Source organism: Sciurus vulgaris, assembly GCF_902686455.1.
Source record: "Sciurus vulgaris genome assembly, chromosome: 10".
NCBI lineage: Eukaryota > Metazoa > Chordata > Mammalia > Rodentia > Sciuridae > Sciurus > Sciurus vulgaris.
In genome coordinates, this window is record NC_136470.1 from 118,186,177 (window position 1) to 118,202,710 (window position 16,534).

General features: G+C 37.6%; 2 protein-coding genes across 9 annotated transcripts in view; one reads left to right on the plus strand and one right to left on the minus strand.

Annotated features, from left to right (window-relative positions):
• Positions 1–14,184, plus strand: part of COL6A6 (collagen type VI alpha 6 chain) — a 141,713-nt gene extending 127,529 nt beyond the window's left edge. Inside the window, exons 36-38 of the mRNA XM_079101273.1 lie at positions 23–694; positions 2,623–2,716; positions 11,942–14,184. Coding sequence (XP_078957399.1) covers positions 23–694; positions 2,623–2,716; positions 11,942–12,161 — 986 coding nt within the window. The 3' untranslated portion in view covers positions 12,162–14,184. The remainder of the gene's footprint in view (positions 1–22; positions 695–2,622; positions 2,717–11,941) is intronic.
• Positions 14,185–15,944: 1,760 nt separating this feature from the next.
• Positions 15,945–16,534, minus strand: part of PIK3R4 (phosphoinositide-3-kinase regulatory subunit 4) — a 68,760-nt gene continuing 68,170 nt past the window's right edge. For all 8 annotated transcript variants that reach the window (XM_079101543.1, XM_079101549.1, XM_079101547.1 and 5 more), the window contains one exon: positions 15,945–16,489. In XM_079101543.1, the coding sequence (XP_078957669.1) occupies positions 16,319–16,489 (171 nt within the window). In that variant the 3' untranslated portion in view covers positions 15,945–16,318. The remainder of the gene's footprint in view (positions 16,490–16,534) is intronic.

Here is a 16,534-nt window from a genome sequence, read left to right on the forward strand (position 1 = left end):
CCCTAAGTGATTTGGTTTTCAGATATCTGCAAGCCTGATGCTTCTTGTGACCAAGACAGACCACCCCCTGTGCAGTCTTACATAGATGCTGCTTTCCTTCTGGATGGCTCCCGGAATGTGGGACATGCTGAATTTGAAGACATAAGAAGCTTCCTGGGGACCCTGCTAGATCACTTTGAAATCACCTCAGAGCCAGAGACCTCCGTCACTGGAGACCGAGTGGCCCTATTGAGTCATGCTCCCCCTGACTTCCTACCCAACACTCAGAGGAGTCCTATTAGAACTGAGTTCAACCTTACCACCTATAGCAGTAAGCGCCTCATGAAGAGGCATGTGGAACAATCCGTTCAACAGCTAAACGGAGATGCTTTTATTGGTCATGCCTTACGGTGGACTCTGGACAATGTCTTTTTAACCACACCCAATCTGAGAAAAAACAAAGTCATATTTGTGATATCTGCTGGGGAAACCAGTTACTTGGATGGGGAAACCTTAAAGAAAGAGTCCTTGAGAGCCAAGTGTCAGGGGTATGCCCTATTTGTGCTTTCCCTTGGCCCCTCTTGGAATGACAAGGAACTGGAAGATCTAGCCAGTCACCCTTTGGACCATCACTTGATCCAGCTTGGCCGAATTCATAAACCTGAGCACAGATATGGTGTGAAGTTTGTGAAGTCCTTTATAAACTCAATCAGGCGTAAGTCATGGAAATTGTTCTTTCCTACATGTTATGAATATACTTGGAAAAAATATAAACTTGGTATTTTCCCCAAAAAGGGTGATGAGCTAACATGTATTATTGGAAACCTCTCTTGTCTATCTTCAAGGGCATTGCAAGGTCAGAAAGGAAAATATGTAATAATGGATAGTGGGAGGGAGGAAACCTCTGATTCCTAAGCATTTAATTTTCTGGCTCATCTTTTTTATGCCTCTGGTTCCTATGGCGAAGCAATCATAACAAGCAGCTGTTCACACATCTGTCTGTGTAGAGCAGTGCAGTCTGAGGGTGTGAAGTCACAGCCTGGACTCTAGCTACAAAGTGGAGCCTTTGCCATGTAACATTAGCATGCTGCCCTTTAATGGAAAGTTTCATCAGTTAACACACTGAAAGAGAAAGCCAAAGAAAAATTAAGCAATTCTTGGCTTTGCTTTTACAAGTTCTGAAGGCAAAGTCTGAAGTGTTAGGAGACACCATTTTACCTGTCAGAATGAAAGACACAGCCTTGCAAAACTTTCTTAGCCTTGTTAATGACTTTTTATGATGCCAGTAGTTAGTGTAACTGGTGCCCAGAAGAAATAAACATGGGTTGTATTTCTTGGAATGAGCTTGCCTTGAAAATACACAGTCCATTTTCAGTGCAATAGGATGGATTAAAGAAACAATGCCCTGATGTGACTCTGAAGGTGAAAAACACTCATGGTAAATGGTCCTGTGGATTCCAGATACAAAAAAGTGATCACACAGGCTCAAGAGCAGCCACTGCTAGTGCAGCTCAAGCAAGGTCCTAGTTGCGTCTGCAACAGCCTGGTTAAAACTGTCAAGACACTGACTGATCAGTGCAGGGAGAGGTCTGAGGAGGAGGAGCCTTGGAGAGTGTTGATGGGGCCCATGTTACATCCTCTGCTATTCAGAGTGTGAGTCTAGAACCAGCATTGGCAGCATCATCTGGGAGCTTGTTAGAAATGAAGATTTCGGGTCCTACCACAGACATTTGGAACAAGAATCCACATTTTATCAAAATCCCCAGGTTTTCATATGCACATTAAGGTTTGAGAAACACTGATATGGGGGCAAATTAGCTCCCAGAATGGAAGGTATGTTGATGTATTCTGGAAGAGGAACCTGAAAGAGAAGCTAGAAAGGAATATGGCAGGGATCCTTCTGAAGAGGTGCACAGTAAGGGTAGCATCACAGTCCTAGGCCACTTAGCCCAGAGCACACTGTCCTTCCTGCAGTAGCAGCTCTGGAGACAGTGAGGTATTGAAGCCCAGTGCAAACTTGCTACTCATGAAGATCCTGCATCACCAGGAAGAGATTTAACTATGTTTAACAAATGTATTCTATTTAATACTTTAAGGAAAAATACATTTTCAAGTTTCCTATAAAAATGGTTTTCAAGTTTTCAAACGATAGGCATGCTTTATCCTTTTGAAAAACTGATACACTTCCAACTGAAATGACTATGATATTATAAAATTGCATTGATGTTATTATTAGTAGTAGTGGCACAAAGACCATAAAGGGAATGTCCTTTTCCCTTTACATTTCAATATTCTGCAGAAACAAATAAGAAATAACTATTCTTATTAGTTCATATCAATTAAAGACCAGATCATTAGGAAGGGCTCATGATGTTTCAGATTCTCCTAGTTAACAACTTGAGCAGTCAAGGGCAACTTACTGAAAAGCTAGCTGAATGCACCATAAATTCAGAAGAGAGATATTTTCTAAATTCAGTTTCAGAAGTTCCTCTGAGAAATCTGCTTTCACTTCATATGATTGCCTTAGTTGGTATCTATCTTGGTGGTTACAGAAAACAGTGAAGTGCCACTGCGTACAGAACAGACTGCAGTAATGTTAATAGCCATGAAGAAGGGACTCATTATAGCCTTTTCTCTTCCTAGGGGCAATCAACAAATATCCACCAATAAACTTCAAAGCAAAGTGCAATAGACTCAGCTCTACAGACCCAAAGCAGCCTCTGTGGCAGTTTCGAAGGTACTGTCTGCTTGGTATGATTTATGAATCGACACTCACCCCTTTCTTGTCTTTTCCTGCTCCTTCTTTTCTTCCCCTCTTTCTCTACCTCCATCTTATTTGGATAAAAATCTATTACTATGATATTAAAATATAATTCAAAGGAACAAGAGAATTTTTTAAATGATCAAGTTAATCTGAAAAATAACCAAATAGAGATGTTTGGGTTTTTGTTGTTTGTTTTTTAATAGAACCCAGGGTTTCATAGTTTCTTAGAAATACCTAATTCTAGGCTGGAACAGGGAAGTTGCAATGGTAGCCTAGGGCAACTTATTGTGCTAGGAAGCAAGAAAATACAAAAAAATTAACAGTGTCATGTGAAAAGGACAAGTAAGTTGTTTTGGAAGGATTCCCACTGACCTAATCTTGGATAATTTGAACACCAGAAAAAATAATAATGGTAATAAACTAAAACACATTGAATTTTTAAAACCCAAGCAAGATTCCCAAAGGTGGGGTAGAAAGGGGAGGAAAAACTCTTCTTTAAGAATACTGACTAATAAACATGAAGGGAAAAATAGAACTAAAAAAATTACTAGTCGTAACTTAAAAATTAATTACAAATGTAAAACTGGTGGTTCAGGGACGTTAAAACCATATGACAGATTTGGGGGGGCAAGTATTTTAAAGGGCTCACAGAAGCACTCGCAGATGACTTATTAATTACAAGGAGGAATATGTGTCCTTGTACAGTGAGATCTTGCAGAACTCCTTAAAATCAGGATCTGATACTGTGTGCCTTTTGTGGGATGCAGTGAGGTACACACAATCAGCTATGTGAGGTTCCTGCTGGAAATGTCTGGAAATTCAAGCCTACTGAGGAGGTCACTGGACAATTGCAGAATGTGGAATGTTCTTAAGAATACCTCACCTATACTCTTCATAGGTTTCATGTCATTAGGAATAGAGGGATATGGATGGGGTACTGTTCTAGACTAAGAGAGAATAAAGAGACAGAATAGCCAAATGTAATTGTATGAACCTTAATTGAATCCTAGATTAAAAAAAAAGAACTGATATAAATAATATTTGACAGACCAAGAATATAGCTCAGTAGTAGAGCACTTGCCTAGCACGCATGAGACCCTGGGTTCAATCCCAGTACTGCAGGAAAAAAGATACGTAAATGACATTTGAGGAACAAGTGGGGAAATTTGAGTATGAAGAATATGTTGGGTGATGTTACTGAATTGTGTGGATTTCCTCTGACGTGATAATAGTATGATACTATTTGGATACTGCTTGTATAAGAGAATGTCTTTGTTCTTAAGACAGGTATGCTGAAGTATTTAATATGTTATTGTTATAGCCTACTTTTAGATGATTTTTCTAAAGGAGAGTAGGATGGTGTGTGGATACACATATTAACACAAACAGATATGGATGTGCACATGCTCATACATATCTAGGCAAAAGGCATGTAGCAATTTATAGTTCTGTTTGAATTTTTGGTGAACTTCACAATTTTCAAAATAAAAAATAACAAAACTCAATGGATGAATAGACAGAGTAATAGATACATCTAAAGAGAAACATAAACTAGGAAAAAGGCTGAAGAAATTACTCAGACTATAGAGATGATTACTCTAAGAGATTAAGAGATAGAACAGAATGGAAAGATCAAGCCTATATCTAATTGGAATTCTAGAAGGAGAAAATAAAAATCATACAGGAGAGACTATATTCAAGGACATAAAGGAATGGTCATTTTTCAGAACTCAAGACACAGGTACGCAGATAAAGAGAGACAAGCCATAACGGGTAGCATACATAAAAAGAAAACAACATTTAGATTTGGAATAGGGCAATGTCTTGGCAGAATGCCAAGAGGAAGAAAATTTAAAATCAGCCAAAAGAAAGACCAGATCTTCTGCAAAGATAATTGGACTGGCAGCTGAATTATTAACAACAGTAACAGTGGAATCCACATGACTACTGAGTATCTTTAAGGTAGAAGAAAAATTTGTCAATTTAGAAAAATTGCCTTTCAAAACATTTTAAAATAAAAAACAGGAAGAATAATTCATATTTTAAAAATAATTGTTTACCACAAAGATCTTTACTAAAGGAAACTCTAAAGCATGTACATAGAAGAAAAAAGGAAGGAAGGACCACAGAAGGAAGAAATGAGATGCAAGTAGTCACACTTACCTGGCATGTATGAGACACTAGGTTTGATTCTCAGCACATATAAATAAATGAATAAAATAAAGGTCCATCAACATCTAAAATATTATTTTAAAAAAGAAGTAATGGTAATAAAATTTGTCCATATTCAGGTAAATCTAGACAAATGTATTTTTATTTACTTATTTTGAGGTGCTGAGGATCTAACCTGGGGTCTCAAACATGCTAGGCAAATGCTCCACCATTAAGTTAAACCCCCAGCCCAACATATGTATTTTTAAATAACAGTAATGTCCAATTTGTGGAGTTACCAAAAAGCTGTACTTAACAAAGACATGAAAATAAAACATTTGTTACCTGGTGGTTTTAACAGACAAAACAGTGGTAACTAAGACTATGAGTATCTATTAAGTATTTTTATTTACTAATTAAATATGAAAAAGGACAACAAATAATAAAATGACATTTATTATTGAAAAATGAAGACTTTATCTTTAAGGAAAGGTACTAAAAAAGGGATAATAATTGCATAAGTCAAAAGGAGATAAATAGAGTCCAAAGGTTGTAGGTACTTATATTACTTGAACTGATAGTTATGTTGTAAAAACTTTAAGACTTTTTAAAAAATGCATTAAAAGTTTTGAGGGCACACATGGAAAAATTGAAAGTAGCTAACTACCAAAAATATAGCAAGGGAAAATGGGATAAAAACAAAAACCAATGTAAATATTTAAAAATAAAAAGCCAAGAAAGGGAAAAAACTAAAAGCAAGAAAGAACAAGTAGAAGGCACAAATGACCATTGGCATGACCAGTGACAGAACCAAGTCCATTTAAGTAATGTCAGTAATCACAATAAAAATACATACCCTAAACATGCCAGCTATGATCAGTGATTGATAGATTTGATTTAAAGAAAACAATATCTGGCTTTAACTGTTTTCTAGGAGACACATCTACAACACAGGGAAATGGAAAGGTTGAAAATAAAATGATGGAAAAATAATTCCAGGCAAATATTTATAAAAGCTGGAATAGCTATATTAATATCAGACAAAATATACTTCTAAACAAAACCGTTGTGCAGTGATAGAGTCTATATGTCAAGCAAAAGGAAATCTAGCAGAGTAGAGGAAAAAGAACAGGGAAGGGAAGGAATGACAGAAGGGAAAAGGGAGGGGAAAAGGAGGGATCGTGAACTAAACTCTAATTACATGTATGATTATGTTGGGATGAACCCACTACTATGTGTAACTAGAAAGCTCTCAATAATAAGTCTCTACATGATGACAAAGTGTCTGATTCACAAGGAAGATCCTAAATTTATGAGGGTCATAACCTTAAAATATACAAGGTAGAAACTGAAAAATTACAGGAAGAAACTGCCATTTAACTATCATCAAAACTGGAGATTTTAGTACACCCATTTGATATACATAAATTTATAAACAAAAGATTTAAACTTAGCAAACTTGATTTAATAAACACACATAGTACCTTCTACAAAAAAATTAAACACGTGGAACATTAGTAACTGTTGAATGGAGGTGGAGAGTTGATGGTGTTCATCCCACAGTTTTTAAGTTATAAAGCTAGTGTAAGCACATCTCTCAGACTTGATGTCACACAACCCACACTGATCACAGTGCAGTTAGCTTAGAAATTAGTAACTGTTTTAAAGTTGATGCCTTTATACTAAAATCCCACTTCTAAATAAATAACAGGACAAAAAATAATGAATATTTAAAAGTACTTAGAATTGTATAATAATCGAAATGCTGTGTCAAAATTTATGGGATACAGTCATGATTTAGGGACATTTTTAATTCCTGTGTTAGGGAAAATTTTAAAACCCTAAAAGCTAAGCTAAGCATTGGTCTTAAGATTTTATAGAAAAAACAAAATACCTAAACTCAAAGAAAGGAAAAGAATATTGTAGTAAATATATTATTGTATGTTATATATATATATATATATATATATATATATATAGTAGAGCCTAATTTTTTAAATTAAGATGTAAAAGAGACTATCAAAAAGAGTAAAAGTTCTATTAAAACTGAATAGTATAAATTAGAAATAAGTGAAGGAAGGTAGCTTTCAGTGTTCATTTTTGTGATGTCATGCTGTACTCTCACTCATATACATTTGCTGCCACAGACCACAACCAAGTGTGCAGCAGGACCTGATAGATACCTTAGACCATGTGCCTGCTTCGTGATGTAGTGTGCAGTGTGTGCACATCTGTGTGGTAATCAAGCCAGGCAGGCAATCCAGAAGCCCCAGCTCTGGCACCTCTGGGAGGCCTCTGCCTGCAACCTCTTGCTCACCTCCTGGGGAGAGCTGTCCAGGGGAACTGTCCAGCAGCAAATACTTCCTGAATTCCAGCCTAAAACAGGCCTGTTTGCCTCAGTCTAGGAGGAGCAGAGCTCCCCCTGCTGCAGGTGCCTGGCAGTTCAGAAAAGGGAAATGGAAGTGAGTGAGGCCACATCTTCACATGGAGGATGTCTTAAAAAGATGTATTAAAGTGGGACAGAGGCAGGTGTCGTAGAGCTACAAGCTGGGTAGTTTTTGGGCTGTGCACTTGTACCAGGCCTGGTGCTCAGCAGAGCCTGCATTTGGGGTTAGGGCTCTGCAATCACTGTTAATGTTATTTTGGAATTTGTGTTTTGTATTGAGATCTAATAATGCACATGGTGGCAGATGGGGGCTTAGAGCCTCATTTACTTGCCATTCTATTTTCTACTGCCTCCCTGGGACCTGTTCTTGTTCTTTCAGGTCAGAACCTCCTGGCTCCCTCGGCCTGCCCTACTTGATGGGGGACCTAGGCACAAACTCAGAAAGGCATGGGGTCAGGCATACTCAAGAGTGGGAAGAGGGAAGGCAGTGACCATCTGCTCCAAGCTAGTGATGCCACTGTACATTTGCCATTGTCCTCCTCCATATAAACATCCAGTACTTTCCAGGAAGGAGGAGGTGATATTCTTGGGGATCACCCCTCTGCCAAGGGTTAGGACAGCCAGCCGAGGGAAGGGGAGATGCCTAGTTCAATTTCCAGACAACTGTGTAGAGGCTGGTGGGAGGAGGAATCTGACAGTTGGCTTCACAGGCCAACTCATGGGAGAATCCCCATACCAGGGGAACTGGGCATTAAATGGTAAATAAAAAGTGTCCATGGCAGATGGAGAGACAAGAGACCACAGAAGAAGGAAAAGAGAGATTTTCTTGATATGTTTTAAACTAGCGGCTCAAATTTGCATTTTTCATTGAGCTCCAAGTATTATGCAGCCAGTCATAATGGCAAGGACAGAAGCCAGAGTCAACCCACACAATTAAAGGGCATTTCTGGAAACCACTCTCACCATACTCTCTGTTTGAAGAGCAATATGAGCAGGAAGAGAAGATGCATGGCAACTTTGGACAGGAAGTTTCTAACCCCTTCTCTACACTGCCTTAGATACACAGGAGGCTCAGCTTCTCCTGTGAATCTGAAATGATGAAATGGCTGGGGCATCAAGGAATAGAGAAGTAAAATCTCTACCATGTCTGTGAACTCCCCAATGGTGTAATAGACCAGGACTCCCCGGATCTTCTCTTAAATGACCAAAGATGCTAATAAAAGGTAATGAGTCACCCAGTTGCTTCTGAAACTTGCCACTTTGAGTCATTCAAGAGAAGTGAAGCAGAACTGAACACAGGATTGTGGGGGATGAGAATGCCTGCTAGGCAAGAGGTCTGGCCAAGTCCTCAGAATGACCTGCCTGGGAATGAGATGGTTCTGTTGTGAGATTCTGAGGAAAATGCATAAGAAGCTGGTTCTCATCAGATGGAAAAGAATTAACCACAAGCTACCAGGGAGCCAGATGGCCAGAGGGTAAGATTGCAGGGTGGCTCTTGTATAAGCACTTAGATCCAGCTCAGAGACAATAAAAGACAGAAAGCCACCTGCTTATTGCTTTATCCAGTCAGGGAAGCATTTGTGCCAGACTCTAAAGCAGTGACAGGCTACAGCCAGAGCAAGTGAATTATAAAAATGGACACAGTCACCAATGCCATATGAATAACACATCTGTTGCAATTCTGCTTTTCAAAGTATGTTTTCTGTGTATTAAGGTAAAAAATAATTCTGGAATTAGAAGCAATCTTGTCTATATTTTCTACTCCAATGCAGCAAGTCAGTTAGTAAATGCAGCATGGCTCACTTCTGATTATCTGCATAGATGGAGGAATTTGTGATCAGAGAACCGAAATCTATAATTAGTTCTATCCACCCCATTTATCTAGAATTTGCCACATCTTTCTTTCCACAGCCTTTAATAGAGCTGAGCACAAGATGCAAAATGAATTAACTATTTCATTCTCATTTCTTTGTCTTGACTACCTAATGATGGCATCACCAATCAGTAAAGAATCTTCTGAACATTATAGAGTAGGAGAAAGAGAAACAAAACTGGGTAATTAAATGGCATTTATCAAATGCTTATGAAATGCAAATGCCTATGCATAAGACAAAGTATGGAAATTCAAAGGCAGGGTGTTTTAATGTTTTATCCCTTTGAGAATAAAAATATTTGAGAGGGAAAAATTAGCAATGTCATGCTTAGAAGCAGTTGCCAATTTAACATTTTTTTCTTAACAAAGATAGAAGAAGATGACAAAGATAACTTGCCATAAAAGGAGGGGGGGAGGAAAGGTGGTGAGGGTGATGGTGGAAGAGAACAATATAAGTTAATCAAGCCATGAAAACGTGACTTCTGACAAAAGAATGCCCTCCCCATGATCGGTGGCACCATGCTCTGTGTATACAGACAATCAGGACTTTGGGAATTTGAATTCATAATATTCAGAGTCTGGAAACTAATTTAAAAAATGCAGTGAAGAACAAAAATGGGAAAATGTGGGAAGAAATTTTGTTTACACTGAAATTCAGCCATGGCTACTATTCTTGAGTCAGATCCTCTTAGTGTATCTCTGGTAGCACTGACAGAAGTGAACTGAAAGGCACTTGGTGAATTGAGTTTCAGAAGCCAGACATAGAGGATCTAGTGCACAGCAGTTTGGTGGGGGAGGGTCAGGTAACATGAATGGCATGGTTTAAGTTGGGACATAGCCCAGCTCCGCCACTGACCTTCACCTCTGTGCATCTTAGTTTCCAGATCTATAACCAACAGAGCATCATGGCAACTAGACTAGGGAACTTCAATTGTTGCTCACAAAAACATGGGTTGTTTCTCATTCCCATTTTACATCTGAAGAAATGAGGATCAGTCTCGGTAATGATTTGCCCAGAACTGCTCAGCTAGTAAGTGGAGGTGCTGGATTACATTTTTTGGACCCACAGCTCTTTCTACTACATCCCTGTAAATTAAAGTTGTCTGAAATGGCTCTATTCTTGCACTGCCCAATACAGTGACCACTAGTTATATGTGGCTATTTAGATCATTTAAGATTATATGAATTAGAAAATTCAGTTCCTCATTCACACTGTCTCAATATATGTGGCTAGTGGCTGCCATACTGGCCAGGGCAGATAAGACATTTCTATCAGTACAGAAAGTTGTATGGACAGGCTTGACTTTCTATCTACCACTTGGCCTCTACAATTCTCCAATTTCTTTACCTGGAATTGAAGGCATTCCAGTCTGAATCCAGTTCTCCTCTGTTGTTGGGTTATTCATGACTTCCAAATAAGTCATGTATCTACCAGACTGGGCTCTGAGTCCCCCCACTGTACCTAACAAAGGGCCTTACATAGAGGAGAGAATAAATATTTGGAAAGAGAGATGGATGGACAGGTGGAAGAAATGGGGGGAGAGAGGAAAGAAGTGTGTGGCATTCATTCATGTTTTCATCAGATGCTTTTTGAGAATTACTATGTGAACAGACAACGTCTCACAAAACTTTCTGTTTAGGTGGGTAAACAGATCACAAATAAGTTTCTAAGTAAATAAGAATTAAGATAGTGTTATGGGTGCACTCATACATTGCTGGTGGGAATGTAAATTGGTGCAACCATTATGGAAAGCAGTATGGAGATTCCTCAGAAAACTTGGAATGGAACCACCATTTGACCCAGCTGTCCCACTCCTTAGCTTATATCCAAAGGAATTAAAATCAGCACATTACAGTGACACAACCACATCAATGTTTATAGCAGCTCAATTCACAATAGCTAAACTATGTTATCAACCTAGATGCCCTTCAAAGATGAATGGATAAAGAAAATGTGGTATGTATAAATATACACACACAATGGAATACTAATCAGCTTTAAAGAATGAAATTCTGGCATTTGCTGGTAAATGCATGGAGTTAGAAAATATCATGCTGAGTGAAATAAGCCAAACCCAAAAAACTAAAGGTTGAATGTTTTCTCTGATATGTGGATGCTAATTCACAATAAGTGGGGGGATAGGGAAGACTGGAGTTACTTTATATTAGGTAGAGGGGAGCGAAGGGAGGGGAAGGGGCATGGGGGAAGGGATAATAGTAGAGTGACACCGACATTACTACCTCATGTACATGTATGACCACATGACCGATGTGATCTGCAGTATGTATAATCAGAAAAATGAGATTACACTCCATTTATGTATGATCACAATGTATAAATGCATTCTACTGTCATGTACAACTAATTAGAACAAATAAAATTTTAAAATTTAAAAAAAGAAAAATATGCTGTGTTGGGTGACTAAAGTGGGAGAGGAACTGGGAGAATGATAGAGGTGGTGGTTTCTCATGAGGTTCCATTTGAACCCACATATGAAGAATCAGACCCACCATATGGAGATCTGGGTGGAACATATTCCATGCAGAAGAAATGTTGCCACCAAAATTGTACTTCTGCATACTTTAAAGCAAGATTTCTCATTTTGTCAGCTTGTGATATATGGGCCAATGTAAATCCCGTTTAATAATCCTTTAAAAATTACCCTGGAGGAAGAATGCAATAAGGAAATGAGTACAACAATTAACTTAGGAAAAAAAGATTAATATGGAGTCTGTTAAAGTTGAAGTGGCATTTATCTTCTATGATGTTCTCTTCTTTGTTGTATAGCTTTGTTCCTGGACCACATAAAGCTGTCCTCAAAGAAGATGTATTAAAGCAGACAAAATTCTTCCAAGATAAGAAGTATCTTTCAAGAGTAGTGAGAGGTGGCAGAGATGATGCTATTCGGAATTTTCCCAGGAGCACATCCCATACTTCTAAAAATGGAAGGATGACAAAACCTACTCCCAAAAGACATGACATTCAAGGAAGTGCTCAAATAATTTAGCATGATAAGACTTTGGACTTAAATAATAACTAAATCTACTCCAGAACTCTGGGAACCTTTACTTGGATATGTGCCTGTATCTAGAGTTCCACTCTGGAGGGATGAACAAGCCACAGGGAACTTGACCCCCTGCACTCATTGGTATTAAGATATATCTTACCACTTATTTGACCACTCCTGACAATTCCAGCACTCTAAGACTGATATGTTTAAGAATTGTTACCATTAGAAAATGGAAGAATGAAAGTATTTTGGAAAGCGTAATGGAGATATTTGAAGGTAAATTTTACATAGTGTATGCATGTGTGTACATGGGCCAATGCTAAGTCTTTTGATTGCAGATCTCTATCAGTCCGTTTTCTGCAAACCAAGCCTTCTTTCTTAATTTAGCAGTTTAATGCTCACCTTCTTAACCAAAGGTATTTAATGTTTGGTCCAACTCTAACACTTACCTAGAAATTGATGGTGTTTTTATGTCATGTTTTTGGAAATTTGGCCTTTCATTATTATTCCATTTAAACACATCCTATTTCTGTGTGGAGTGATTACGCCTAGATTGGGTTTGTGCTAGAAGTTTGTCTTTCATCCTCTGCAGTTGTTTGCTTGGACTGGTGAGAAACGGGAATTTTCTAAAAGCTCTAAATCCTCCTAAACTCACTGAGGAACTCATTAATTTTCCCAGAACATAAATTATTGCTTTTGAGCTGGATGCTCTATCTTCATTATAAAACTTCCTGCTAAGCCATTTTGATGGATTTCCAGTCTTTCTTCCTTGTTATGGTCACTTATTAATTTTCATTAATCTATGTATGCTTTAGAGAAGAAGAGTAAAGACACAACTCGTGATGGGTAAGGCTCTGAGTTACTTCATGTAGCTATTCAGTCAATAATGAACAGCACCAAAACAGGATTGGCAAAGCTCTAAAAAGAGCCTTTTAAATGGACATTGAGTTTGAAAAAGGTAAGAAAATCTTTAAAGCTTTCATCTAAAAATTCATATGTATTGAAGAAATCCAAGTGATCAGAGTAAATCAGAGCAGGAAAACATCTTCAAAGTGCCTAGTCTCTAGTATCATTCTCTGATGAATTTGTTTCTTTATCCCCATTCAATTTCATCTCTTATGATGAAATTTTCAACAGCTAAACACCTGAGTAGCACTGTTTATTTAGACACAATATTCAGAGCTTACCTCAGTCTACAAGCTGGTTCTTCAGCTGGTAGCAATGACCCTGCTAGGCAGAATATCGCTGTCTTCGGTAAGGAAGGGAAACTGCACACATGCAGGAGATAAGTGAGACCAAAGACCAGGAGGGTCCATCTAGATTTTCTTTTCTATACCTCTTTTACAACGCCTGGAACAAAGAGCCATCTGCAATATGTTTTTAAAGCACTCTGCCATCCTCACTCAGGCAACTCCATGGAGATAGCTCCCACATCTTCAGCGGAGCAAGAAGTCCAAGGAGTTAAATGTCACGTTCATACTCAGGTAACAGAGAAGAATCAAAAACATCTTTCTTCATCCATACTAAATGGTGCTTCGGGGTTCAGGAAAAATTTGTTTCCAGTACAGGAAATTGATGAACAATATTTAAGAGGCATTTTAATAACAGGAACTTTTCTAATTAACTTTGGATTATGCACAAACACCTTTCTTCTGTTTATTGTTGGAAATACTCTGAAAATGTATTTGTTTTTTCTGTGTTCACAAGTAAAGTACACCAAACAAATACTATCTTGTGATTTGAGATTTTTTTTAGCATTTTGGGTCATATTTTTAATTGTTAATGGGCAAGGAATTTGAAGCATGCTACAAATAGAGGTTCCTTTTTAAAAATAACTCCTAAGCTTAACATATTCCATGATTTACCTTTCCCCCAAAGTGAAAAACAGCAAAAATTAAGTGAATGTAAATTTAATAAAGTGCTATTTAAACTAAGAATCACACAAAGAAACCATAATGCTTCTGGGCTTAGAAACGCAAATTGACTGTAATGGACCAGCCTCCCATTATCTCTGCACTGAGCTATGAGTCAAACTTGACTTAAAAAAAACAACAAAACAAAGGGAGATCAGTAGAGGAGAAACTTGGGGGGAGGGAGGGGAGAAACTATGTATTGTGTGCATGTATGAATATTTAACAACAAATCCCATCGGTCTGTATAACTGTAATGCACCAACAAAAAAATGTGGGGTAAAAAAAGTAGAGGCCAAAAGAGTGTGTCAAGGGAAGGCGGGGATGGGAATAGAAAGAGAGTAGAATGACTCAGATGTAACTTTCCTATGTTCATATATGAATACACCACAGTGCATCTCCACATCATGTTCAACTACAAAAATGGTCTAATTAGAATAAGTTGCACTCCATGTAAGATGTCAAAATATATTCTACTGCCATGTTTTTCTAAAAAGAATCTTAAAAAGAGATGTAATTGAACATGCATCATTATAATATTCAGTAATAATTCAACCAAATAATAACTTTTTTAAAAAAAGTATGATTATTTGGGGAATTGAGGAGAGAATGACAAGGGAGAAAAAGGGTCAGATCCCTGTCAGCCCATTCCATTGTTTCCTCAGCATTTCCCACATTTATTTGTCTAATGCCTTACCTAATAGCTTCAGGCCTGAAGCCTGTTCTCTGTGGGAAGTTTATGTATCAAAAAATTTTCCTCAACCTGTGAAGACTCTAAATCTGTCTTAATACCTAGAAACTCTGTAAATATGGTCTTAATGGACTTAAAGGGAAACTGAGGCAACACACACCATGCCAATGCCAATGCGAGGGATACAAACACTACTAATCCACTAAACTATGGGCCCAGCCAGAGTCTATTGCTCTTGACCTGTCTCAGTGACTGGCATTTCCCAACAATTCTATTGTTACCTGTTTAAAAACTAAGTTATTGAATTGAAGAGCTAGCTATATGCATTGTAAACTGTTACATACTACAGCTGAATTATATAATTAAAGAAATACAGCTGGGTGTGTAGCACATGCCTATAATTCCAGCTACTTGGGAGGCTAAGGCAGGAGAATCATACGTTTGAGGCCAGCCTGGGCAGCAGCAAAACCATGTCTCAAAATAACAATGATAATAATAATTATAGAAATATAAAAAATTATTTAGTGTATCTATTATGTAGTGTTTTGCACCAGATTCAGATTATCTACGGAATGTTTTTTATACTCATGTAACTAAAACTCAAATATTTTGAACACCATGAACCCTTCTATAAATGGATAAGAAAAAAATGTGGAGAATTAGGTTTGCATACAAACCATAACCTATTACCTTTAAGGGTTTTATCCTAGTGGGAAAGGCCAATTTTGCCCTTCTACAAATACAAATTTCTGGCATGTTTTTCACTTGATCCTTTTAATTTTTTTTTTCTTTTCAAAGCATATAATAAATAATCTACACTGGATAAATGCAAGCTGGTAGACCAATCTACAGAATTTATGGTACAGCTTATAAAAAATAATGATCATGGTCAAGAAGAGCCAATTTCTCTTGTGCTGATACATCAGAAATCAATTTTACAATGTTAAATAGCTAATAAGGCAGTCCGTAAAACACAGGAAGAAAGATGAGATAGCAGAGCAGAAAGAGTACAATTCTGAGCATCCAGAGATTCGGACCCAAGGCCTAGTTCTGTCACTGCTTCCTTGTTACACTCAGTTCATTTGTTTGGTTCAGAATAAGAGATTTCCCCTCCTTATGCTTATATTTACTATTTAAAACACTACCCAAAAACAAACAAAAGCTCTTGGGATGCTTGAGTATAGTTTAGTTTGAATAGCATTTTTAATAGCAAAATGTTTATAATAGCTTACAACCATCTTTTTCAATACAAAATAAACAGATCATATTCATCTTTGCATTTTACATTTCTCACCTCTAAGACATATACAATAAAAAGTCCAAGATACTGTTGTCTGGCTAACTCTTGAAGAAAGGTGCACAAGTAAACTAACCATGTCATCTTTGTTAACCATTCTGGGTGGCATTTATTTAGTTGTGAAACAGTAATATAGACATGATTTTTAAAATTAAGCAAATAAATTTGTTCTCACGTCTGTTTTCTAGAAATACATTTTCTCTTGAATAACTGTATATTTATAACTTTATTACAATTTACACAGGTCAGTAGACTTTTATTTCCACACCTTCACAATCCCATCTCGGGAGGCAGTCACAATGAAGCCCTGTGTGGTCTGGAAAGTGGCAACATCCGTGATAATGTCATGATGTCCCACAGGCAGAGATTCTGGGCCCCTTCGAGGGGTGTCATCACTTGGTCCTACCTTCTGCTTATTCTGAATTTCCTGTTTGATGGTTAGAAATCAAGGAGAAAGCCAAAGTTAATTCCA